We start from the raw sequence: 27,665 nt of genomic DNA, 5'->3' as shown, positions 1-27,665 counted from the left end.
CTTATGAGGGGAATTTTTAATATCAATCCCCCAAGAACCAGGTACTCTCAAATATGGGATGTGAGTATTGTCCTGACGATGCTAAGGAATTGGTCTCCAGCAACAGCTCTGTCCCTACATAGACTGACACTGAAAACAGTCATGCTAATGGCTTTGGTCACGGCACAAAGGGTACAGTCGTTACATAAATTAAAAACTGGACAACATGACTTCTTCATCTGGAAATATTACGTTTCATATTTATGAATTAGTTAAGCAGAACAGACAGGGATCAGCAGGCGTCAATATAGAATTTAGGTCTTACCCAACAGATGATCGTCTCTGTATAGTAAGACATTTGTTGTTATACATGGAGAACACAAAAATCATCAGAGGCAATGAGAAGGCACTTTTAATCAGCCACAAGCAACCACACAAAAAAGTGACGGTCCAGACCATCTCAAGATGGCTGAAACAGGTTCTAACACAGGCTGGGGTGGATACTAATATTTTTAAATCTCATTCCACCAGGGCTGCAGCTACATCGGCAGCTATGCAGTTGGATGTACCAATGGACCAAATCCTCAAGACAGCAGGATGGTCAGGGGAAAAAACATTCCAACTATTTTATCATAAACCAGTTGTTAAACCTGGAACGTTTGCAGAAACAATTTTAAGTTCTGTAATTTAATTTACCCCATAAATAGGGGCTATAAACTGGGTGTTAATACATTTTTCATGGATTTCAATGTTGGATTCATGTCTAAATTATGTTGACACAATTCCTCCCACAGTCATTAAGGCAGATGTGATGCATGGACTCGTTTCCACGGCATGAAATCACAGAGCTTTGAAATCTTCACGTAATCACTCACGTGACTCCGAAGTAAAATAGTAAGATTAAACGAGAACTTACCAGTTCGAAGTTTGATCGTTATTTTATGAGGAGTACGTTGAGGGAATACGTGCTCTCCGCTCCCACCCATGATCATATACTCAACTGGTATTTCTTCTCTAATCTTACTATGTTCAGTCATTACAGTTACCTGTGATTTCACACCGCTGCTTTGAAGAATGACACGCATGCATCCTGGTGGGGTTCTTCACGTAGTCCCTCAACGTTACTCCTCATAAAATAACGATCAAACTTCGAACTGGTAAGTTCTCGTTTAATCTTACTATTATACTTGTTATTAAAACATTCCTTATCCTTTCTCTTTGACTACTGGCGTGTGGACTGATCGCCCACACCGACCAACCTACACTAGTCCCACCTGCCTGCATTAGGCCCATTCCCCTCTAAACCTATCCTATCCATGTACCTGGTTAAATGTTTCTTAGACTTTGAGATATTACCTGCCACAACTACTTCCTGCAGCAGTGTTCAAGAAGGAATTGCAGATGCTGGAAGACTGCAGCAGTTCGTTTCATACACCCACCAATTTTTGTGTAAAAAAGTTACCCTTCAGTTTCCTATTCAATCTTTCCCCCCTGACCTTAAACCTATGTCATCTGGTTCTCGATTCCCCTACTCTGGGCAAGAGACTCTGTATGTGTACCCAAGCTATTCCTCTCATGATTTTGTCCACCTCTATAAGCTCACCTTGTGGAGGCCAAGTCATTGGATATTTCTAAGGCAGAGATAGATAGATTCTTGATTAGTACGGGTGTCAGGGGTTATGGGGAGAACGCAGGAGATGGTGTTATGAGGGAGAGGTAGATCAGCCATGATTGAATGGCGGAGTTGACAAGATGGGCCAAATGGCCTAATTTTGCTCCTAGCACTTAAAAACATGAACACACGAACCCCTCATCCTCCTGCGCTCCAAGGAATAGAGTCCTAGCCTGCTTAACATCTCCCTATAGCTCAGACCCTTGAGTCCTGGCAACATCCTTGTAAATATGTTGACACATCCCAACACGTATTTAAAGCTCACTGTTCCACATTTCCCACGGACATCCCGTCCCTTACTTCGAGCAGAAAAGCCATCTCACTCGGAAACATTGTACACAAGTTGCCAACATAATCTCCACCCTGTTGCCGGGACTTTGGTGGGGCTGGGTCAATCACTCTTGAGAAGAGATGTTGCCACTTACTGGAGTGACTGTTAGTCTGAAGAAGGGTTTTAACCTAAAGAAGGGTTCGGCCTATCCATGTTCTCCAGAGATGCTGCCTGACCCGCTGAGCTACTCCAGCACTCTGTGAAACGTCACCTATCCACGTTCTCCACAGATGCTGCCTGACCCGCTGAGTTACTCCAGAATCTTGTGTCTATCTTCACAAGATATATGAAGGGTGTTGTTAAGCTGGAAAGAGTGTAGAGAAGATTCACGAGGATGAAACCTGGATATGAAGGCCTGAGCTATAAGGAATGATTGGGCGGACGAGGACTTTATTCCTTGGAGTGCAGGAAACTGAGGCGTGATCGTATAGAGATGTATAAAATCATGAAGAGAATAGATGGTCTTTTCCCCGGAGTAGGGGAATCGAGAAGCACATTGATATTTCACAAAAAGAACCACATTGGTTAGAAAATGCAATTCTTTTATATAATGGGATAGACTCAGAGAGTCAAACAACATGGAAACAGGCCCTTCAGCCCAACTCATCCATGCCGACCACAATGTTAATCTCATTTGGTCTATATACCTCTAAATCTTTCCCAACCATAGAAGAAACACCAATGTAAACTGAGAAATTGAACAAATAGCATTGCAATTACATTTGCATGATTGGTGTAATAAGTCCAGACAAAAAGCTGGAAAGATAAAAATACTCGCACTTCACCAGATCCACACGGCGCTCCAACATATGTAGCCAGTGATTAGTTGTTGATGATATGGAGTTGAAGGTGGGTGGCAATTTGTGGGCTGTCTTGTCTCACCGAGACCAAAGGTGACGGATGACTAATTGTATTTTCTGTGCTTGTGTTGGCTGTGGGATCATTGCTAGCCGCTTCACCAAGATAACTTATCCTGACCTTAAGGGCAGCAAGCAGATTTTTTTCTTTAATCCGTTTGAATCATCAATTGGTATGTATGTTTACTGTCTAACCTGTGAGGTGGTACCTTCGGTATGCAGCATGTCCTCAGTAATGTACCAGAATATATATTCAGCAGACGTGCTTACTGTGGTGTTTAGTTTACTTTACTTTACTTTACATTAGAGATACAGCGTGGAAACAGGACCTTCGACCCACCGATCCCCCCGCACACTAACACTATCCTACATACATTAGGGACAATTTACATTTATACCAAGCCAATGTACCTGCAAATCTGTAATGCCCCTGTCCCACTTAGGAAACCTGAACGGAAACCTCTGGAGACTTTGAGCCCCGCCCAAGGTTTCCGTGCGGTTCCCGGAGGTTTTTGTCAGTCTCCCTACCTGCAACCTCCGGCAACCACCTGCAACCTCCGACAACCACCTGCAACCTCCGGGAACTGCACGGAAACCTTGGGTGGAACGCAAAGTCTCCAGAGGTTTCCGTTCAGGTTTCCTAAGTGGGACAGGGGCATAAGCCTTTGGAGTGTGGGAGGAATCCGGAGATCCCGGAGAAAACCCACGCAACTCACGGGGAGAACGTACAAACTCCGTACAAACAAGCACCCGTAGTTAGGATGGAACCCGGGACTCTGGCACAGTGAGGCAGCAACTCTACCGCTGTACCACTGTACAGACCCCACAACATGTTGGTTCAGAGAAGTGTGCAAGCAATGACATTTGGGAGGTTAGACTCAGAGTCAAACATAACGTTAAATTAATGGAGAATAGACAACAGGTGCAGGAGTAGGCCATTCGAGCCGACACAAAGTGCTGGAGTAAATCATTGTGTCGGGCAACATCTGTGGAGAACATAGATACGTGACATTTCAGGTCGAGATCCTTCGTCATAAGTTCATCAGTTCTAGGAGCAGAATTAGGCCATTTTGCCCATGAAGACTATTCCTCCGTTCAATCATTGCTCATCTATCTTTTCCTCTCAACCCTATAAGCGAGTTCGTTATTCCAACTGCGCATGCCCAGGTCATAGGTCACTAGATATAAAACACTTGGCAACGTTGGTGCTGCATTGTTCCAGGCTTGCGTTTCGTCCGTGGTCGGGTCGGGGTCGGCTCTCCGTCGCTGCGGGTTGAGTTGAGTTGCTGCTGGGCCGTCCCCGTCCCCTCCCCGGTGACCCGTCCCTGTCCGGAGGTGTCCGGGGTGATCCTGGGCTGGCGGTCGGCCCCGGACTTGCAGCCTCTGGCTCCAGCTCGGCTCTGCCTGTCCCGCCGGGTTGGCCGGCAGCCCTCCACCTCCACCCCCCTCCCCTCACTCCTACCTGAGACCCTGCCCGTCCTTGGCCCTGCTCCAAGACGGGCCTCAAGCCGCCCTGAGTCCGGGCTGCGGACGGGCTCCTGCCGGCCAACTCCAGCCCGTGGAGCTGCGGGGTTGAATGCTGGCGCAGCAGCAAACACCTCCCAGTCCCTTAGCCTGAGTCCGGGCCAGCGGAGAAGGCTGAGCCCAGGCTACTGGCGCAGGCTGACAGACTGGCGCAGACAAGGCCGGGCCTCTCGCTCCTCCTCTGGGTTTTGGATGAAGTGGCAGCGGGCACCGTAGGGGCAGAAGCCGGTGGTGTGCAAGGTACGGCTAGTACTTTTGGTGGCTGCTGAGGCCCCGGGCGAACTGGCACTTGTCGCCGTAGCGGCCCATTGGGGAGCGGGTTCCTCTGGAGTTGGAGCGGGGTTGGGCTGGAGTTGGAGCTGGCTGTGGGTTCTGTGGGGCTGGGGTCGCTGGTGTTGGGGTTGGTGCTTCTCCGCACTGGGCCTGGGGGCCGGTGCCCCGTCGGTCCAGACGTCTCGAGTGGGGGGAGGGGGACCGGGGGCAGTTCAGCAGTGGGGTCTCCCCTCCGCCCGGTCTGCCCCCTCCCCTCCCGGTCTCCCATTGAAAAAAAGACAAAAAATCGGAACAAAAATATACTCACTGTATCTATAGTGCTGAGATGTATTTACCCTTATAGCTTACGACCTTTGACAAATCCCACGATTCCTTGCATCTTTCGGAATACCGAACTCGCTTATTCTCTTGCCTTCTCCCCATAACCCCCGATATCTGTACTGATCAAGAATCTGTCAATCTGTTCATTGTCACCTCTGGATGTGGAGAGGATGTTTCCACTAGTGGGAGATTCTAGGACCAGAGGGCACAGCCTCAGAATTAAAGGACGTGCCTTTAGAAAGGAGATGAGGAGGAATTTATTTAGTCAGAGGGTGGTGAATCTGTGGCATTCATTGCCACAGACGACTGTGGAGGCTAAGTCAATGGATATTTCTAAGGCGGAGATTGATAGATTCTTGATTAGTACGGGTGTCAGGGATTAAGAGGGAAAGATAGATCAGCCATGATTGAATGGCGGAGTAGACTTGACCGTCACGCAAACCAACCTTCCTTCCATTGATTCCAACTACATTCATGCTGCCTCGGCAAGGCACCAGGATCAGTCTCACCCCAGTCACTCCCTTCTCTCCCCTCTCCCAATAGGCAAGAGGCACAGAAAAGTTAAAATTCTGCCAGATTCTGGGACAGTGTCATATCAGATGATATCAAGCAACTGAACCATCCTATCACCAACTTGAGAGCAGTCCTGACCTACCAAGCACACCGTTGGAGCCCCTCGCACTATCTTTAATTGGATTTTACTGGACTTTATCTTGCGCTAAATTTAATTCCCTTCATCCCGATTCTGTACATGGTGGACGGCTCGATTGTAATCATGTATAGTCTCTCTCCATTGACTGGATAGCACGCAACAAAAAAGTTTTTCACTGTACCTTGGTATGCATGACAAGAGAAAAGTACTGGGCCAGGAAGCAGTAAAAGCTACTGTGGTTAATTTAACATCCCACTCACTGGCGTTTGCAAGGTGACCCATGAGGAGAGAACAATTCATACCTGAGTCATCCGTGTCTTGATCATCGAACGGGCCAGCTGACACACCTATTTCCATGCACTTCTTGCTATGAGTCTTGGATTTCATGTGTTTGGTCAAGTTTCCTTCGGGAAAACAGACAAAAAATAGCAGGAGCTGGAGCAACCTTTATGATGTCAATAATTGAGTGACAAGTGGAAGTTAAGGGCCTGTCCCACTTGGTGATTTTTTCGGCGACTGCTGGCATCATTGACTGACGTATCAGGTCACCGAAAAATACACGGCGTGGTGACGTATTGACGCAACATTTTTTTTTGTCGCCGCTGGATTCTGAATTCTTCAAAATCTTTTGGCGACACTGATATGACGCCGGCAGTTGCCGAAGAAAAGTGGAACAGGCCATTTACTCAAATTCAGTTTAGTTTAGTTTAGCAGCGGTAGAGTTGCTGCCTTACAGCTCCAGAGATCCGGGTTCGATCCTGACCACGGGCACTGTCTTTATGGAGTTGTTGCCTTACAGCTCCAGAGATCTGGGTTCGATCCTGACTATGGGCGCTGTCTTTATGGAGTTGTTGCCTTACAGCTCCAGAGATCCGGGTTCGATCCTGACTATGGGCGCTGTCTTTATGGAGTTGTTGCCTTACAGCTCCAGAGATCTGGGTTCGATCCTGACCACGGGCACTGTCTTTATGGAGTTGTTGCCTTACAGCTCCAGAGATCTGGGTTCGATCCTGACCACGGGCACTGTCTTTATGGAGTTGTTGCCTTACAGCTCCAGAGATCTGGGTTTGATCCTGACTATGGGCGCTGTCTTTATGGAGTGTGTACGTTCTCACTGTGAATTTGTGGGCTTTCTCCGGTTTCCCCCCACACTCCAAAGACGTACAGGTTTGTAGGTTAATTGGCTCCTGTAAATTGTCCCTATTGTGTAGGAAAGAACTAGTGTGAATGGGTATCGCTGGTCAGCGAGGACTCGGTGGGCCAAAGGGCCTGTTTGCACGTTGTACCTCTAAACTAAACTAAAAAAACTGAACTGAATATCCGAGCAGGAAGGCTGAAAAGGCAGTACGATACATTGCAAATTAAATTAACCTCTGGTAGGAAGGGCCGTCGCGGTGGCGCAGCGGTATAGCCTCTGTCTTACAACGATTGCAGCGCTGGAGACCTGGGTTCAATCCTGACTACCGGCGCTGTCTGTACGGAGTTTGTACGTTCCCCCCGTGGGTTTTCTCCGAGGCCTTCGGTTTCCTCCCTCTTTGGACATACAGGTTTAGTTAATTGGCTTGGTAAATGTAAAAAATGTCCCTACTGTGCGTAGGATAGTGTCAGTGTGCGGGGATCGCCGGTCGGCGTGGACCCGGTGGGCCGAAGGGCCTGTTTCCGTGCAGTATCTCTAAACTAAACTAAGGGATGCGATTAATAATGTTGTTGGACTTTCAGTTAAAAACCTCACTGGATACCCCACCTTCACTTTACGTTTGCGTACTCTCGCACTCATCCATGCACTTACGGGGAGAACGTACAAAGTCCACGCAGACAACACTCAAATGCAGGATTGATCCCGGGTTCTGGAGCTATGAGGCAGCAGCTCAACTACCTGTCCCATGTTGAAGCCTTGCTAATGTCACCCTGTAATCATGTGTAGGCTGTAGACGTTCCAAAGTGCAGGAGTAACACAGTGGTTCAGGCAGCATGAAAGGAGTAGGTGACGTTTCAGGTCAAAACCCTTCTGAAGATGAAGGGTATCGACCCAAAACGTCACCTATCGCTTTTCTGCAGAGATGCTGTCTTCCCCGCTGAGTTACTCCAGCATTTTGTGACTACCTTCGATGTAAACCAGCACCTGCAGTTCCTTCCTACATATGTAGATGTTCCAATCTATCTTACAGGATCTGTACCATCTCGAGTTAAACCACAACATCTAAAAATGAGTGCCTAGAAATTCAACCCCAGTGGACAGCTGAAAGGTGCCATAACAATCCGTAATGTGGTTTTCTTGAGGTAGAACATAGAAACAGAAAATAGGTGCAGGAGGAGACCATTCGGCCCTTCGAGCCAGCACCGCCATTCATTGTGACCATGGCTGATTGTCCCCAATCAATAACCCGTGCCTGCCTTCTCCCCATATCCCTTGACTCCACTAGCTCCTAGAGCTCTATCTAACTCTCTCTTAAATCCATCCAGTGATTTGGCCTCCTTTGCCCTCTGTGGCAGGGAATTCCACAAATTCACAACTCTCTGGGTGAAAACGTTTTTTCTCACCTCAGTCTTAAATGGCCTCCCCTTTATTCTAAGAATAACAGCACAGGATTAGGGCCTTCAGGCACAATGTGTGTGCTGAACGCGATGCCATGCCAAATGGGATGGCACAGTGGTACGGTTGCTGCAGCAACATTAGTAAGATCATCAAACATAGGAGCATGCTATGGAAGCATCCGGCCCATCAAGTCATAGAGTGTGGAGACAAGCCCTGCGGCCCACCTGCCTGCACCGGCCGATATGTCCCATCCACACTAGTTCCACCTTGCTGCTTTCGCCCACATCCCTCTAAACCTATCCTATCCATGTACCTGTCTAGCTGTTTCTTAAATGTTGGGACAGTCCCTGCCTCAACTACCTCCTCTGGCAGCTCGTTCCATACACCCACCACCCTTAAAACCTTTTCCCCTTTACCTTAAACTTACGTCCTCTGGTCCTCGATTCCCCTACTCTGGGTAAGAGACTGTGCGTCTACCCGATCTATTCCTCTCATGATTTTGTACACCTCTATAAGATCATCCCTCATCCCCCTGCGCTCCATGGAATAGAGACCCAGCCGACTCAACCTCTCCCTATGGCTCAGACCATCGGGTCCTGGCAACATCCTCGTAAAAGGATAAGCAGATTAACATATGATGAACGTTTGATAGCACTGGGCCTGTACTCGCTGGAGTTTAGAAGGATAGTTTCAAGTTCAAGTTTACATTTATTGTTACAATTAACGCAAGATACATTTATGGGGAGATGTCCACCAGGGGGCGCCGTATGATGGCAGCCTCTGCCTACAGTCTGTCTGTTTTTTCATCTTTTTGTTATTTTTAGTCTGTTTAAAGGTATGTTTTTGGAGATTTCTTAGTCTTTTTATGTGGGGGAGGTGGGGAGGGTGAGGGGGAAACCGTTTCCGCTAGTGGGAGAGTCTAGGACCAGAGGTCACAGCCTCAGAATTAAAGGACGTACTTTTAGGAAGGAGATGAGGAGGAATTTCTTGCGTCAGAGGGTGGTGAATCTGTGGAATTCTTTGCCACAGACGGCTGTGGAGGCCAAGTCAGTGGATATTTTTAAGGCTGAGATTGGCAGATTCCTGATTAGTACGGGTGTCAGGGGCTATGGGAAGAAGGCAGGCGAATGGGGTTAGGAGGGAGAGATCGATCAGCCATGATTGAATGGTGGAGTGGATTTGATGGGCCGATTCTGCTCGTGTCACTGATGATCTTGTGAAGAGTCTGGTCGGCACTTACCTTTAGTTTTGAAGGAGAAGTTGCAGTAGTTGCAATGATAAGGACGAAGGTCTGTATGCGTGCGGATATGTTTCCTCAACATACTGGGCTTCTTGCAGCGTATCCCACATTCCTCACAGATGTACTTGCCCCTCCCTCGGCCCCGAACATACACGTACTCTTCATTCGACTTAAATCTGCGGCAAAAGTCAATTTAGATCACAATTTAGTGTTGTTGTCATCTTTCAGAAGCATTGGCTACACGACTCATGGACATACATTGATTATGAATGAAAACATCTGCTCATATTTTCACAGAAGGTGCTGAATCATTTAAAGCCCGCAAGTAATTGCAGAGAATTAGTGGACACAGCCCAGACCATCACACAAACCAACCTCTCTTCCATTGACTCCATCTACACCTCACGCTGCCTCAGCAAGGCCAGCAGCATCATCAAGGACCAGTCTCACCCCAGTCACTCCCTCTTCTTCCCTCTCCCATCAGGCAAGAGATAATAATAATAATAATAATAATAATCTTATTTATATAGCACATTTTCAGTCAACTTGCATTGACCCCAAAGTGCTTCACATAATTACATTACATTTACACACAGGCAAAGGTGGGTGAAGTGTCTTGCCCCAAGGACACAACGACACAGTATGCACTCCAAGCGGGATTCGAACCGGCTACCTTCCGGTCGCCAGCCGAACACTTAGCCCATTGCGCCATCTGTCGTCCATACAGAAGTGTGAACACGAACATTCAGGGACAGTTTCTTTCCGGCTGTTATCAGGTAACTGATCTGCACTCCATGGGCTGCACTACGTCGGGACGGGTGAGGCGTGGCCGGACGCGGCGCTCCAACCCGACAGTCCCCTCGACCCGAGTAGTAGCAGTCAAAGATGGGACAAGGGTGGTCCTGTATGGGACAACCTAATTTCGCCCAATGGCAACCCTAATGGCATTTATGTTGGTCGACACGGGAAGTTGGGCCAAAGGTCCTCGCTGTCTACCTCCATGGCTCTTGAGATCCTTCTATTCTTAAAGCATAGTCCCATTTCCCCTTTCGACTTGATTCATGTAGTGTGGCTCTTTACATGAATCCTTCTGGCACTAGCTTGCTGTGGCTTCAGGCAGCTCCTAGACATCTGCTAAGAGATTGACAGTAAGAGAATAACAGGAAGCAGATGGAGAGGAATGATAATTAAACTGATGTCTAATACAGTTTAATTACTTTGATTCAAAAACTAATGCTGGAAGTCTAAATTTATTATTTAAAAAAAAATTAATGCTCAGCAAGACAGCAAGCAGTTTTAAATTCCAACCTCGTCTATTGCATCCGCTGCTCTAGGTGTCAGCTGCTCTACATCGGTGAGACCAAGCGTAGGCTTGGCGATCGCTTCGCCCAACACCTCCGCTCGGTTCGCAATAACCAACCTGATCTCCCGGTGGCTCAGCACTTCAACTCCCCCTCCCATTACCAATCCGACCTTTCTGTTTTGGGCCTCCTCCATGGCCAGAGTGAGGCCCACCGTTTATTCAAGGAGCAGCACCTCATATTTCGCTTGGGTAGTTTACACCCCAGCGGTATGAACATTGACCTCCAATTTCAGGTAGTCCCTGCTTTCTCCTTCTTTCCCCTCCCCTTCCCGGCTCTCCCGCAGCCCTCTGCCTCCCCCTCTTCCTTTCTTCTTCCCGCCCCCCCCCCCCACCCCACATCAGTCTGAAGAAGGGTCTCGACCTGAAACGTTGCCTATTTCCTTCGCTCCATAGATGCTGCCTCACCCGCTGAGTTTCTCCAGCATTTTTGTCTACCTTCAATTTTCCAGCATCAGCAGTTCCTTCTTAAACAAGCAGTTTTAAATGAATTAATGCTAATGATTATGTCATGCAAAACAGAAAGGGCTGAAGAAACTCAGCAGGTCAGGCAGCATCTGAGGTGGGAATGTATAGGTGACCCTTCTACAGATTGATTGAAGTAAGCAGGACAAAGTCTGGCAAGTGATAGGTGAATACAGGTGATGGGGGTTTAGATTGGGAGGTGGAGTTAATGACAAAGGCAGGAGATGAGAAGGGATAAGGTGAGGAGGAAGGGTGAAATGTAAAACTGGATGAAAGGATATGGGCGAAACGGGATGGGGTGAAGGTGAAAGAGGAAGGATTAAAGGGAAAACCAGTGCAATGCATCATGCCAATTTTGGTTCATCTCCTCAGACTACAGATTTGCCAATTAGACAATAGACAATAGGTGCAGGAGTAGGCCATTCGGCCCCGAGTCAGCACCGCCATTCAATGTGTTCATGGGTGATCATCCCCAATCAGTACCCCGTTCCTGCCTTCTCCCCATATCCCCTGACCCCGTTATTTTTAAGAGCCCTATCTAGCTCTCTCTTGAAAGTATCCAGAGAACCTGCCTCCACCGCCCTCTGAGGCAGAGAATTCCACAGACTCACCACTCTCTGTGAAAAAAAGTGTTTCCTCGTCTCCGTTCTAAATGGCTTACTCCTTATTTTTAAACTGTGGCCCCTGGTTCTGGACTCCCCCAACATCGGGAACACGTTTCCTGCCTCTAGCGTGTCCAAGCCCTTAACAATCTCATATGGTTCAATGATGAAAATCCCTCTCATCCTTCTAAACTCCAGAGTGTACAAGCCCAGCTGCTCCACTCTCTCAGCATATGACAGTCCCGCCATCCCGGGAATTAACCTTGTAAACCTACGCTGCCCTCGAGCTCACACAAGATCTCACAGGTGACGCAGCAGTAGAGTTGCTGACACAGCGCCGGAGACACGGATTTGATCCCGACTAAGGGTGCTGTCTGTACGGAGTTTGTACGTTCTCCCCAGGGCCCCGTTGGGTTTTTCTGAGATCTTTGTTTTCCTCCCACACCCAAAGACGTTCAAACTGTAAATTGTCCCTAGTGTGTGTAGGATAGTGCGGGGATCACTAGTCAGTGCGGACACTGCGGGCCGAAGGGCCTGTTTCCGTGCGGTATCTCTCAATTTAACTAAAGGACAGTGGTAGACAAGAACTGCGGATGCTGGTTTAAATCAAAGACACAAAATGCTGGAGTAACTCAGTGGGACAGGCAGCATCTCTGGAGAGAAGGAATGGGTGACTTTTCGGGTTGAGACCCTTCTTCAGACTGATGTCAGGGGAGTGGGTGGGACGGAGATAAAATGTAGTCGGAGACAGTAAGACTGGTGGGAGAAATGGGGAGGGGGAGGGGATGGAGTGATAGGGAAAGCAAGGACTATCTGAAGTTACAGAATTAATGTTCATACCGCTGGGGTGTAATCGGCCCAAGCAAAATATGAGGTGCTGTTCCTTCAATTTGCGTTGGGCCTCACTCTGACAATGGAGGAGGCCCAGGACAGAAAGGTCAGATTAGGAATGGGAGGGGGAGGTAGTGTTGGGACACCGGAAGATCAGGCAGGATAAGGCGAACTGAGCGGAGGAGTTCAGCAAAACGATCGTTGAGCCTGCGCTTGGTCCCGCCGATGTAGACACCTGGAACAGCGGATACAGTAGATAACGTTGGAGGAGGTGCAAGTGAACATCTGCCTCAGCTGGAAAGAATGTCGGGGTCCTTGGATGGAGTCGAGGGGGAGGTAAAGGGACAGGTGTTGCATCTCCTGCGGTTGCAGGGGAAAGTACCCGGGGAGGGGGTGGTTTGGGTGGGAAGAGACGAGTTGACCATGGAGCTTCGGAGGGAACGGTCACTGCGGAAAACAGAAAGGGGTGGAGATGAGAAGATGTGGCCAGTGTTGGGATCCCGTTGGAGGTGGCAAAATTGTTGGAGGATTATATGCTATATGCGACGGCTGATGGGGTGGAAGGTGAGGAAAAGGGGGTCTCTGTCCTTGTTATGAATGGGGGTGGGAGCAAGAGCAGAGCTGCGGGAGACCCTAGTGAGAACCTCATCTATAATGGAAGAGGAGAACCCCCGTTCCCTAAAGAATGAAGACATCTCATCTGGGTGCAGATGCGGCGTAGACGGAGGAATTGGGAGTAGGGGATAGAGTCCTTACTGGAAGTAGGGTGGGAAAAAGTGTAGTCTAGATAAAGGAAAGTGGTATTTTATTAGTACTTATGGCATGAAGTGCTGGCAAGATGAATGATATTCAGGCTCCGGTTCCATGTCCAATGTTGGTTGCTTTTCTCTCCCAAACTCTACACCTTACCTCTTGTGTTCCAGTATTAAATGGCACAGAAGCAAATCTTCAACAACTTATACAAATAGAGTAAACCCTCATTATAATGGACCATGGGTGGGTGGGAATGGTGTCCGTTATAGCCGATTGTCCGCTATAACCGAGTAAGGGATTATCAATGTATAAGTAAAGGCAACAACTGCCGATGCTAATACACAAAATGAATCAGAGTGCTGGAGTAACTCAGCGGGTCAGGCAGCATCTGTGGAGAACATGGATAGGTGACGTTTCACAGAGTACTGGAGTAACTCAGCGGGTCAGGCAGCATCTGTGGAGAACATGGATAGGTGACGTTTCACAGAGGGCTGGAGTAACTCAGCGGGTCAGGCAACATCTGTGGAGAACATGGATAGGTGACGTTTCACAGAGTACTGGAGTAACTCAGCGGGTCAGAGAGCATCTCTGGAGAACATGGATAGATGACAGAGGAAGGACATCCTTGTGATTGAAGCAGTGCAGCGTAGGTTCACGAGATTGATCCCTGGGATGGCGGGACTGTCATACGAGGAAAGATTGTATTCATTCCTCTCATGATTTTATACACCTCTAATAAAAATTATCAATTAACTGAATTTGATGAAACCACCCAGACCTATTTTCCATTGTCTTTGCAGTCAAGAAATTTTCATGTCAGCAAACCATCCAATTGCAACCAATTATTTTAATTTAATTGAATATTGGGTGAGGAAAGTGCTTAGCTAAAAAGCCAGAAATAGAAATAGCGCTTAGTCGGCAAGCATCCATGCAAAATCCTGCAGTCCAACAAACTGCAGTATTCTGACCGCGGACTGTGTAAAAGGTTTGAAACTATTATAGAACATATATCGGTGCCCTCACATCGGTGTGGGCGGGTTGGGCCGAAGAGCCTGTTTTCACACTGTACGACTCTATGACTAGCACAGGAATAGGCCCTTCGGCCCACAATGCATATGCCGAGCGGGGTGCCAAGATGAACTGCTTCGCTCTCCCAACAGGCAAGAGGTAGAAAAAACGCACACCTACACATTCAGGGACAGTTTCATCCCAGCTGTTATCAGGCAACTGAACCACCCCACCCACAACTAGAGAGCGGTCCTGACCTAACATCTACCGAGTTGGAGACCCTCGCACTATCATTAATTGTACTTTACTCTGCACTACACGTTATAGAAACATAGAAAATAGGTGCAGGAGTAGGCCATTCGGCCCTTCGAGCCTGCACCGCCATTCAATATGATCATCCAACTCAGTATCCTGTACCTGCCTTCTCTCCACACCCCCTGATCCCTTTAGCCACAAGGGCCACATCTAACTCCCTCTTAAATATAGCCAATGAACTGGCCTCAACTACCTTCTGTGGCAGAGAGTTCCAGAGATACACCACTCTCTGGGTGAAAAATGTTTTTCTCATCTCGGTCCTAAAGGATTTCCCCTTTGTCCTTGAACTGTGACCCCTTGTCCTGGACTTCCCCAACATCGGGAACAATCTTCCTGTCCAACAACCCCTTAAGAATTTTGTAAGTTTCTATAAGATCCCCCCTCAATCTCCTAAATTCTAGCGAGTACAAGCCAAGTCTATTATTATTAATTGGACTTTATTGCGCACTACACGTTATTTCCTTTATCTTGTATTTCTACACTGTGGATGGCTCGATTGTAAACTAGGTTATCCACTCTGGCGGCAAAATCAAGGGGGCAGATTATTATCTCAATGGGGTTAGGTTAGGTAAGGGGGAGGTGCAGCGAGAACTGGGTTTCCTTGTACACCGATCACTAAAAGTTGGCTTACAGGTACAGCAGGCAGTGAAGAAAGCTAATGGAATGTTGGCCATCATAACAAAAGGATTTCAGTATAAGGAGGTTCTTTTGCAGTTGTACAGGGCTCTGGAAAGACCACATCTGTAGTATTGCGTACAGTTTTGGTCTCCTAATTTTAGGAAGGACATCCTTGTGATTGAGGCAGTGCAGCGTAGGTTCACGAGATTGATCCCTGGGATGGCTGGACTGTCATATGAGGAAAGATTGAAAAGACTAGGCTTGTATTCACTGGAGTTTAGAAGGATGAGGAGGTAGGATCTTATAGAACCATATAAAATTATAAAAGGACTGGACAAGCTAGATGCAGGAAAAATGTTCCCAATGTTGGGCGAGTCCAGAACCAGGGGCCACAGTCTTAGAATAAAGGAGTGGTCATTTAAGAGTGAGGTGAGAAAAAGCTTTTTCACCCAGAGAGTTGTGATGTACAAGCGCATCCAGTTCTCGTTGCATCTCCCCTTTTCCTTATCTGACACAATTCAGATAATAATCTACCTTCTTATTCTTGCCACCAAAGTGGATAACCTCACATTTACTCACATTATACTGCATCTGCCTACTCACCCAACCTATCCAAGTCACCCTGCAGCCTCATAGCCTCCTCCTCGCAGCTCACACTGCCACCCAGCTTTGTGTCATCCGCAAACTTAGTATGTTACATTTAATTCCATTGTCTAAATTGTTAATATATATTGTAAATAACTGGGGTCCCAACACCGAGCCTTGCAACACCCCACGAGTCACTGCCTATCATTCTGAAAAGGACCCATTAATTCCAACTCTTTGCTTCCTGTCTGCCAACCAGTTCTCTATCCATGTCAATACCCTACCCCCAATACCATGTGTTCCAATTTTGCACACTAATCTCTTGTGTGGGACCTTGTCAAAGGCTTTTTGAAAGTCCAGATACACCACATCCACTGGCTTTCCCTTATCCATTCTACTTGTTATATCCTCAAAAAATTTGAGTGAGTAGAGCTAATAGAACGATGTTTCAATCTCTGTGGTAAGTCGGCACTCTTGATATTGGCAGTGGGATTGGAGTGGTGAAAGGTAGGGTAGGTAAGTCATCCGGGTCATCAGGTGGGCAACCTCCTTCTTTGACGTTTCATTGATAAGCCCACAACATCTCAGAGGGCTCAACGGTGAAACCTGGCGCCCCAGTTAAACCCGCCTCAGTTCCACACCCTCTTGTCTTCATCTTGTAGCCGAATTGCTGTCATTCCTTTTAGTCAAGCATGATTTACCCTTCATAAATCCATGCTGACTTTGACCGATCCTGTCATTGCTTTCCAAATGCGCTGCTATAACATCTTTAATAATCGACTCCAGCATCTTCCCCACTACCGATGTATGGCTAACTGGTCTATAATCGCCAAACTCAGACCCTCTCTCACACCTCCCGCTGCTGAAGACTCATCCGTGCCTTCATCTCCTCCCGACTGGACTACTGCAACTCACTTCTCCTTGGCATCAGCTCCACCTACATCAACCAACTCCAACTGGTCCAGAACGCAGTCGCCCGACTCATCACCCACACCAAATCCTGGCATCACATCACTCCAGTCCTCCAACAACTTCACTGGCTTCCCATCTCCCACCGGATCAACTACAAAATCCTGATCCTCACCTACAAAGCCCTCCACCATCTGCCCCCCCCCATATCTCACTGACCTCCTCTCCCCTTACCAACCCTCACGGTCCCTCAGATCCACATCAGCTGGTCTCCTCTCCATCCACAAGTCCAACCTCCGCAATTTTGGGGACAGAGCCTTCTCCAGGGCAGCTCCCAGGCTCTGGAACTTCCTCCCCCAACTGATCCGCAATTCCGTGTCCCTCACCATCTTCCAGTCCCCGCCTCAAGACCCATCTCTTCACCTCTGCCTATCCTTAGCCCCACGCCCCCCTCCCTTTTCATCTGTACACTAATTGCCTCATATTGTGTTTTGAATTGTATTCTGTCTTTACTTTGTGTACTAGTCATGTCTCTACTATTTATTTCATTCCCCTTACATGTTTTTCCTCTACCTGCTAAATTTTTGTAAGGTGTCCTTGAGAATCTTGAAAGGCGCCCATAAATAAAATTTATTATTATTATTATAATTCCCCGTTTTCTCTCTCCCTCCTTTCTTAAAAAGTGTAGTTACATTGGCTACCCTCAAGTCCACAGGAACTGATCCAGAGTCGAGAGAACATTAGAAAATGATCACCAATGCATTCACGATTTCTAGGGCCACCTGGGATGCAGAACATCAGCTCCTGGGGATTTATCAGCCTTCAGTCCCATCAGTCTACCCAACACCATTTCCTGACTAATGTGAATTTCCTTCAGTTCCTCCGTTATCCCAGATCCTCTGGCCACTTGTACATCTGGGAGATTGTTTATGTCTTCCTTAGTGAAGACGGATCCAAAGTACCTGTTCAACTCGTCTGCCATTTCCTTGTTCCCCATAATAAATTCACCTGTTTCTGTCTTCAAGGGACCCACATTTGCCTTAACTAATTTTTTCCTCTTCACATACCTAAAGAAGCTTTAACTAGAGGCGGCACAGTGGCACAGCGGTAGAGTTGCTGCCTTACAGTGGCAGCGACCCGGGTTCGATCCCGGCTAAGGGTGCTGTCTGTACAGAGATTGCACGCTCTCTCCATGACTTGCGTGGGTTTTCTCTGAGATCTTTGGTTTTCCCCCACACTCCAAAGATGTACAGGTTTGTAGATTATTTGGCTTGGTACAAATGTAAAACTGTCCCCAGTATGTGTAGGATGATGTGAATGTGCGGGGGATCGTTGGTCGGTGTGGACCCGGTGAACCGAAGGGCCTGTTTCCGCACTGTATCTCTAAACTAAACTTCAGAAATCCTTAAGGGGCTGTCCCACTTGGGTGAGCTAATTGGCGAGTTTAGAAGACATGTCGAAGACCTCCTTCGACTATGTAGAAAACCTCCTTCGACCTTCGACTATGTTGAAGACTACCTACGACTACCCTCGATTACCTACAACTAACATGCCGACCTACTACGACTAAATCTACGAGTAAAAAAAGTATCGATTTTTTCCATGACGACCTTTTTTTAATCGCGGGCAGTTTTAACATATTGAAAAAAAACGCCGCGACCTACCTGGAGTACGTGGAGACCACTCTCGAGCATGAAGGAGAGTTATGAAAGCCTCCTACAACCTCGTGTCGACCATGCTGCGAGTATGAGTCGACGGCAAACTCGCCAGAACTCGCGGATTAGGTCGCTCAAGTGGGACAGGCCCTTTATTCTTTTACTAGTATAACTAAAAAGTGTTGAAATGTAAACTTGCCCCCCATCGAAGATCTTGATTCGCCTGGGTTCAATGACAGCATGATCTTTGTCAGAATCACCACCTTGATTGTCGTACTTGTCTTTGCTGTTGTGTTCACTAATTGCCACTGTTCGGTTGGCAAGTGCCTGTCCAAAATTATGAAGAAATGCACTCAGTAGTAATCACAGAAGAGAAACAAGAGGTTACTTTGAACAAAAACACGGTTGATCCTAATATTTAATAGTGAGAATAATATGGTTGAATTTTACGTTAACCAAATTGCAGTATGAGACTAAGTGAAAAGGCTTACATAAGTGCAAGGAAAAGTGCAAATCCAGAGCACTAAGACAGCTACAACAGCAAAAAGATAAAATGTAAATTGGCGTTACTGCATTTCACCCTGGAGGGAGAAACATTATCTCAGAGTAAAACAAAATTTCACAATTGAATTCAAACATAGAATAGTACAGCCCTTAAAAATATCCAATGACTTGGCTTCCACAGCCATATGGTTGAGTGAATTCCACAGAGTCAACACCCTCTGACAAAATAAACTCCTCCTCATCTCTGTAGTTGTACAGGACCCTAGTGAGACCACACCTGGAGTATTGTGTGCAGTTTTGGTCCCCTAATTTGAGGAAGGACATTCTTACTATTGAGGGAGCGCAGCGTAGGTTTACAAGGTTAATTCCCGGGATGGCAGGACTGTCATATGCTGAGAGAATGCAGCAGCTGGGCTTGTACACTCTGGAGTTTAAAAGGACGAGAGGGGATCTTATTAAAACATGTAAGATTGTTAAGGGTTTGGATACGTTAGAGGCAGAGTTCCCAATGTTGGGGGAGTCCAGAACCAGGGGCGACAGTTTAAGAATAAGGGGGAAGCCATTTAGAACGGAGGAAGCACTTTTTCTCACAGAGAGTGGTGAGTCTGTGGAATTCTCTGCCTCAGAGGGCGGTGGAGGCCGGTTCTTGGATACTTTCATGAGAGAGCTAGATTGGGCTCTTAAAGATAGTAGAGTCAGGGGATATGGGGAGAAGGCAGGAACGGGGTACTGATTGGGGATGATCAGCCATGATCATGCTGGCTCGAAGGGCCGAATGGCCTACTCCTGCACTTATTGTCTATTGAAATTGTGAGTAGTCATTTTATGTGACACTAATATCTTCATCAAATCCTCTCTGAACTCATGGTTTCTAAGACTCAGCCTTCTCTGCCAAACCATCAGCAAGGCTAGAGGAGATTGGTCAAGTAAAAATGATTAATACCTTGGATTTGTCAGCTTTCCATTTGCTTGAAGACACCAATATGCCAGAATGAAGCAGCGTGCTTTTCGCTTGCGTGTACATCATTTTTTTGATCTTCTGCTTTGAGTTGAGAAGACCAAGTATGACTTTAGTGGGTAATCCCATTGGATTGGGATTGTGAGGGCTGATATGCCAAGTTGAGTAGGCAGAGAGTTTTTTGTCCACCTGCTGGGTATGTAACGGCTTGCACTTTTTCAGGTAACACCAACTAAAATTTGTTGAAGTCTTCAGAGTGGAGAGTGTGGCACATTGTACATCTCGTGTACTTGTGACTGGGAAGGAAACTCTCATTTCGATTTGGGCCTGACTGTTTACTAGTTGCATTTGGTCGTTACTGGATGCAGACGTATCACCCTGAGTATTAGTGACTGATTTCAACAGAGTAGTAATTGCCTGTGGGGAACTGGAGAAAGCGGTTCTGGGTGATTTTTGAATCACAGTCCCCGAAGACGAGGTAGAACCCTCAGACTGCAGAGTTTCTTTAGGCAGAGCTGGCAGCTGGTGAAGAGGCGAGCTGTTGAGCTCTAAGATTTGCAAGTTGTTTTTCAGAGGGCCTTCCTGCTCAGCAGGCAGCGAGCTCTCCACTTGATCGGTTGTGCAATGCTGCCTCACCAACATGGGCTTCTTCAGCTTATTCATTTCAACAGATTTGGTGCTTTGCAACGGCACCTGTGTCACTTTACCAGAACTTGCAGAGCCGCTTTCATCCTTAACCCGTTTCTGGTGTTTTTCCATCGCAATATCTAAACTATTTGCTGGCGACAGCATGCGTTTACTCGTTCCTGTCGGTTCTTGCGCGAGCAGACAGTCAGACGCCATTTTGGATCCACTTGCCACGAGTGCAGTTCTACTATCGATAAGTGAGTGACAATTTTCCGCAATAGCAGACATCTTAATTTCATTCTTTTGGCCTTCCAGATAATCCTCGGGAGCGTTTGAATTTAGTGGATCGTCGAATTTACAGATGACCAGGGCCTGCTGGTTCGTTTGATCTTGTGTGACCAGAATCTGAGGCAAGGTTGAACGAATGGCAGTGTTGTACGTGGGTTGTGTGCACTGGATGCCAATGGGCCTGATCAGAGAAGCAGCAGCAGGCAGTAACTGGGTAGATACCTGGCCAGGGTGGACATGCTGAACTGGGGGGACCAAGTACAAGTTTGAGATAATCTCCAGAGATTTAGTTGTAATATTGGGAGTGACCGCACATGATCTGAGAGCAAGTGGAATAGATAGGGGAATGACTGGCGCCTGGGTTGTAACATGAGGAAGAACACACGCCTGGCAGGATTGGCTTTGAACAATTTGAAGCTGATATTTAGGAGCATATATGTTACGTTCATTTCCAGGAGGAAGAGATATAATTGAGCACAATTTCTGTTGATCTGCTGTTATTTTTGCAGGCATTACTGTTAGGTTTCCTTGGGCAACGCAACATGTCTCAGACCTCTGAGCAAGAGAAGATGTTTGAACGAAAGGTTGTTTGACTTGGGTTTGGTTATTTGCGTTTATTTCTTGCACTGAAGACTGTGGCTCAGGGTGTACTACGTGTTGGACTTGCGTAACATACGACAGCGGGTGATGTGAAGTTAAGAAGGACACGGGGGATAACCTATTCGATAAGGACCGCTTGATTTGTGGCAGGGCTGCCACCTGCAGAGTTAGGTTTTGGTGGAATAAACTGGAAGCCAAAACCTGAGGTTGGGGAATGTCTGGGCCAATGCTCAAAGACATCTGCCGTAAAAGAGGACCTCTTCTCCTCTCAATCAGGGAGACCGAGCTAGAAGCAAATATTTCAGAAGCCACTGTGGAAATAATCTCCATGGAAACCTCTGGCGATGGGGATATTGTTGTGGATATGATACCACAATCAAATGACTTGCTCCGGATCCCTGTGGTGAGCTCTGTAGAGGAAGGCACGCTGTTGCTCTGTTCAGACGCAGCTCGTCTCATCTCTCTGTAATGTGCGTTGGGAACGCCAAGGGTATTTGACCGACTAACCAGAGCCAGTTCGGGCGACTTACTAAGTGCTTCCAGCTTCGAAGGGCTTTCAGTCCTTGGAAGGTCCTCCTTATCAAATGAGGCTGAGAGACTGGAACAAGACAGGTTGCTATCCTGGCTGAAGCTCCTGGATAGGGTGGAGTCAAAGCTGGATTCCCCGGATGAGTGCTCCATCTCAGCCAAGCGGATCCGTTTCTTTTTTGGCGGCAGCTTCTCGGTCGGCAGGTTTGAGAGAGTCTCGCTCCTCTGCGGCCAGTGGAATTTCTCTGCCGGCTCGTTGCCTTGCGCTTCCTGCTCCTGGTCCGGCTCCTCCGTCACCAAAATCTCCGGCACCTGGATGTTATGTTGCCGCACCAGCCTCGACGGCTGCAGCGACGTGCAGTCAGCGGACGACGATCTCGACAGTTCGCAGGTTGCTGCCCTCGATATTCCGGGGTTGGGTTGTGGTTGGCAAGTGGGCTGGCTGCAGGCATCTTCTTTCTCGCTCGTGAACAGTGAGAGCTGCGCCGTTTCACGAAGGGCCTCTTTCTCTTGCACGGGGACGGGAGAACATTTGTCCACAGATTCCGAGTGTTCAAATGAACTGGGTCTACTCAACGAATTTGTGTGCTGGATTACAGACACGCCACTGCTGGTCCTGCTTAGCTCTCGTTCTTGGGACGGCGAGGGTAATGGTTTGGTTTGAATCTCGTTGCTGAAGGACACCGGGTCCTCCGGGAGATGTTCCTTGTCGCCCGCCTGGAGGCGTTCTCCTGGTGGAGTTTTTGCCCTGACGCTGGTGGATGGGATACTACCGGTTACCTTGTTCCGGTGAGATGCATCAACGGCAGCGGCACTTAACCGATCCGACAAAGGTTCCTGGTTCACGGTGCTTGTCCCGGTGCCCACGCTGGGTGGAGGTTCATCATCGTCACCAATACTTTTAATTTTCTTCCTTTTCCTCATCTTCGGTGGTTGCTGGAGTACCCCCGCCGCTCCCATCACCCTGTAGTGTAGCAACTGAGGGGACATACTGCGTGATATTGCCTCCTGCTCCGAATCCTTTGTGGCCATGGGTTTAACCTTTGGCCCGTGAAGCTCTGAGCAGTAGAACTTCTTGTGGTTCTCAAAGTTCTCCAGCTTTCTGTACCTGTTTCTGCACGTCTCGCACTCGTACATGGAGCCCCGGCCTTGCGGCTTTCTCCCTTTCTCCTGTGCTCGTGTTCCGTGCTCAAACGATTTGCTCCTCGGCATCAGAAGCCCCGCGGCCAAGGCGCTCCTCTGGAAACCCTCGTCCATGGAGCGTGTGGAGGCAAAGCCCTGGCCCTCGCTGGTCGACGGGTCTTCCACGGCGGTCTGCCTGACAAGGGTCCGGGGATGGACAAGGTGCATGGGCGTCTGCGGTCCGGGTATGAAGACATCGTCGCTAAATGAACCGGTGATTTTATCGTCGAACGACTGGCTTCCTCGGAGCGGGTGAGCAGCTAGCGTTACGTTGGCGGGCACGCCAAAGTTTGCTGGAGTAGCGGGCATCGAATTGCTTCTAGTGATGGGCAAACAGTCAAGAGAAGGAAACGGAGGAGGAACTGACAAGAGGAACACTTGCTTTGACTTGTCAGTAGGTGTAAAAGGGGACTTGGGAATATCAGAACTGGAGCTTGTTCTTCTTCCTGAATGAAGAGGCCGTAGATCGAATTGGAATGAATCTTTGAACGTATATGGTTTTGGTGAGTCTATGCTTCCTCTTCTAGAAAGAGACGTTCTTCTTGGTTTGACACTATCCAGCTGTTTATCGTCCACTACTGCTTCATTGTCGGATATCAACTTGGAAATGCGTTCTTCAAGCATCTTGGTTGCTATCTGAGCACGAACCGGAGCTGTGGATTTGGACAGCTTCTCAACTGAGATGGAGTTCATCTGTAACACAGTGGCCATGATTTGATTGCTGTGAGGTGGACAAGGAAACGTGCCCTCGGTGGTGGCCAGTGACTTGACAAAGGGACTGAGTGGGCTCATTTGTTGATCCGCACTCTCGGAACGGGAGAAATAACCTGAATCAGTGCTCCCTAAACTTCGAGGGCTCAAGTGATGCTTGCCCTGTTCAGTGGCCTGCTGCCTTTGAAGCTGGCCGTGCGGAGTCACTGACTGGGCCTTATCTTCCTCCGGCGGGCTCATTTCCACCTGCCGCTTGCCGTTTCCACCGGGGTCTTGCTTCGTCCAAGACACCCAAGCCGAGGTCGGCTCCGTTTTGGCGGCCTGCGGGTTTACCTGCTGCTGCGGGTGGACTGGTTCTGGAGCCGCTCCCGTTACCCGTGGACTGTCAGCCCTGGCGGGGGAAACGTTCACCGGGTAGACCACCACCTTCGGCAACGCGGCTGCAACTCTCGACTCCGTTCCTTCGTGCGGGGCGACAGACTCGTAGGAGTCGTAGCCGCCGGCTTTGTTTCCCAACTTGCTGGAGGACGAGAGGTCCCCGGGGAAAGCTGCAGCTGCCTCTGAATAGGATACATCGCTGGACACTTGTGCGGCATCCTGCTCACCACAGTGCTTCTGGTCAAAATATCTTTCCTCGGACGTGGAGTCGGCCTCACTGTCGCAGCTCTCCTCCACGTCTGACTGCATGCTGACCCCCCGCTCAGAGTCCTGCGACACTGAAGTACTGCTGCCCCCTGTCCTCAAGACGAGACCAAGCTTGATAGCGTGAGCGTGGGACTTCTTGTGCTTGTACAAGTTGCTTTTGGTCTTGAATGAAAAGCCACAGGTAACGCAAGGGTAGGGCCGTTCCCCGGTGTGAGAACGAATGTGTTTCTGGAGAACGCTCGGCTTGGCACATGCCCTGTTGCAGTACTCGCAAATATACTTCCCCTGCTTTTTAGGCTTCTGGTCCTTGAGCAAACTATTGGATGCTTGTTCCACCCCAGAGTTGAGAACAGACGTCAACTGCAGCTGCTTGTAACTAGATCCCTTGTGATCACTATTAGGTGGATTATGGGCCATGTGCTGATTTGAATTGACCAGAAGCTGGCTTTGATGTAGTCTATATGGCATGACAGTGGTCTGAGACTGACCGAGGGAGGTCATGGTCAAATTGTACGTGGGTTGGAAATGGTGCTTGCCTTGATTCTGCTGGTGTGTGGGTGATCCGTTAAACCTCGGAGATGAGGCACGTTGTTGCTCTTGTTTAACATGCAGAACATGCCGTGCCTGCTGGTAGTGGACGTGAGACGTCGGCTGGCCCGCTCCTTGCTGTCTGTTCCCTGATTTGGCCACAATTTGAGCGGCATTGGAATAGTATTGTGGGTCCGCTGCTAATTCAGATTTACATGCAGAGGGCCGGCTGGGGGTCTGTGCGGTGACTGATGATGCTCCACCCGACGCCCCCTGGGATACGATGCCAAAGTCCGACTTCCTGGAACCCGAGTCGGCTGCAGGAAACTTCACCTTTGACAGCGTTTTCAGTTCCGGCTCCATCGCCTTCAATAGGACGTCGAAGGCGGAGCTAGCGTCAGGGGAGCTCCCGTTCGCACTGCAGCTTTTGCTCTCGGTTTTGATGATCCAATGCTTACGCAGCAGAGAGAGACATTGAATCTGGTGCTGTGGGTGCTCGTAGATTGGCGAGGGGGGCTTCTCCGCCACCAACAATTTCAAGGTTGCATCGGTGTCCAGTTGGCAAGCTTTCCAATTTGGAGATCTGTTGCACGACTCGACTGAATGCTGTGACGCCAAGATCTTTCTCTGCAGTGGTTTGCCCGCCCGAGCCACCGTCGCCTCACTGGCAAAGTTTAGGTCCTCACAATATTCTTGTCCGAGTTCTCCTTCTCTCTCCAATCCACCATTTTGGTCAAGCAAAGGTTCCTTATTCAATGGTGAAGCAGCAGTTGGGACACCATCGACAGAAAAGGCTGCCTCCGCACTTTGCCCATCCTTACTTAATTTTAACAGAGTTTTCACAAATGATTTGGGGATTTTCTTCGTCACATTTTCGGCCACGACTTTCTTTCGCTTTACACCTTTGGCTGCGTTTGGTTTTCCTTTTCTTCGCGGCTCTTGGGATTCTACGGAAAAACAAAGTTAAGTTAAGAAATCAAATTTGTTCTTAGTTTTCGCTGCGGTACCAATAACTGTAATAGGTCACACAGCAACACATATTTACATTTTTTAGTTTGTTTCGTTTCAGAGATACAGCGCGGAATTGGGCCCTTCAGCCCACCGAGACCACACCGACCCGCGCATAGGAATAGGTGGCATTTCGGGACTGCAGCTATTTACAATATACATCAATGATTGGATGAAGGGATTCAAAGTAACATTAGCAAATTTGCAGATGCACAAAGCTGGGTGGCAGTGTGAACTGTGAGGAGGATACTATGAGAATGCAGGGTGACTTGGACAGGTTGGGGGAGTGGGCAGATGCATGGCAGTTGAAGTTTAATGCGGATAAATGTGAGGTTATCCACTTTGGTAGCAAAAACAGGAAGGCAGATTACTATCTAAATGGCGTCTAGTTGGGAAAAGGTTAAGTACGACGGGATCTGGGGGTCCTTGTACACCAGTCTATGAAAGTAAGCATGCAGGTACAGTAGGCAGTGAAGAAAGCAAATGGCATGTTGGCCTTTATAACAAGAGGAATCGAATATAGGAGCAAAGAGGTCCTTCTGCAGTTGTACAGAGCCCTAGTGATACCACACCCGGAGTATTGCGTGCAGTTTTGGTCCCCTAATTTCAGGAAGGACATTCTTGCTATTGAGGGAGTGCAGCGTAGGTTTACAAGGTTAATTCCCGGGATGGAGGGACTGTCATATGCTGAGAGAATGGAGCAGCTGGGCTTGTACAGTTTAGAAGGATGAGAGGATATCTCATTGAAACATATAAGAATGTTAAGGGCTTGGACACGCTAGAGGCATGAAACATGTTCCCGATGTTGGGGGAGTCCAGAACCAGGGGCCACAGTTTAAGAATAAGGAGTAAGCCATTTAGAACGGAGACGAAGAAACACTTTTTTTCACAGAGAGTGGTGAGTCTGTGGAATTCTCTGCCTCAGAGGGCAATGGAGGCAGGTTCTCTGGATGCGTTCAAGAGAGAGCTAGATAGGGCTCTTAAAAATAGCATAGTCAGGGGATATGGGGAGAAGGCAGGAACGGGGTACTGATTGGGGATGATCAGCCAATGGTCACATTGAATGGCCGGTGCTGGCTCGAAGGGCCAAATGGCCTCCTCCTGCACCTATTGTCTATTAAGGAAATCATTGACTACACCTGGTTTCATTCTGGCTGTGAGTCAGATGCAATAAGCAATTGTTATTTATCATTGTTGCATCAAGTTGCAATAATTTATTAAGAACAGTGTTTAACATAAGTCAAATGACAAGGACCAGTCTCAGCCCGGGCATTCTTTCGACTCTCCTTTCCTCTCCCATCAGGCAAGAGGTAAAGATGATAGAAAACGCATAGAGACCTCCAGATTCTGGGACAGTTTCTCCCCAGCTGTTATCAAGCAACTGAACCATCCTTTCATCAGCTAGAGTGCGGTCATGCCCTCCCAGCTACCTCATTGGACACCTTTGAACTTTAATTAGTCATAGAGTGATATAGTGTGGAAACAGGCCCTTCAGCCCAACTTGCCCACACCAGCCAACAATGTCCAGGTACGCTCCTCTCACCTGCCTGCGCTTGGTCCATATCCCTCCAAACCTGTCCTATCCCTCTACCTGTCCAAC

The 27,665-nt window shown here is 48.2% G+C and overlaps 1 protein-coding gene across 2 annotated transcripts in view; it reads right to left on the bottom strand.

The window, feature by feature from the left end:
• The window catches only part of hivep1 (HIVEP zinc finger 1), a 192,315-nt gene that overhangs the window by 35,326 nt on the left and 129,324 nt on the right, over nt 1-27,665 (bottom strand). For both annotated transcript variants that reach the window (XM_055653314.1, XM_055653325.1), the window contains 4 exons: nt 19,934-26,004; nt 18,686-18,813; nt 9,386-9,561; nt 5,912-6,013 (listed from right to left, as the gene is read on the bottom strand). In XM_055653314.1, coding sequence (XP_055509289.1) covers nt 5,912-6,013; nt 9,386-9,561; nt 18,686-18,813; nt 19,934-26,004 — 6,477 coding nt within the window. The remainder of the gene's footprint in view (nt 1-5,911; nt 6,014-9,385; nt 9,562-18,685; nt 18,814-19,933; nt 26,005-27,665) is intronic.

The sequence above is a fragment of the Leucoraja erinacea genome, chromosome 2 (assembly GCF_028641065.1).
Source record: "Leucoraja erinacea ecotype New England chromosome 2, Leri_hhj_1, whole genome shotgun sequence".
NCBI lineage: Eukaryota > Metazoa > Chordata > Chondrichthyes > Rajiformes > Rajidae > Leucoraja > Leucoraja erinaceus.
Note: the sequence above shows the minus strand (reverse complement) of the source record. Positions and strands in the feature narration are given on the sequence as shown.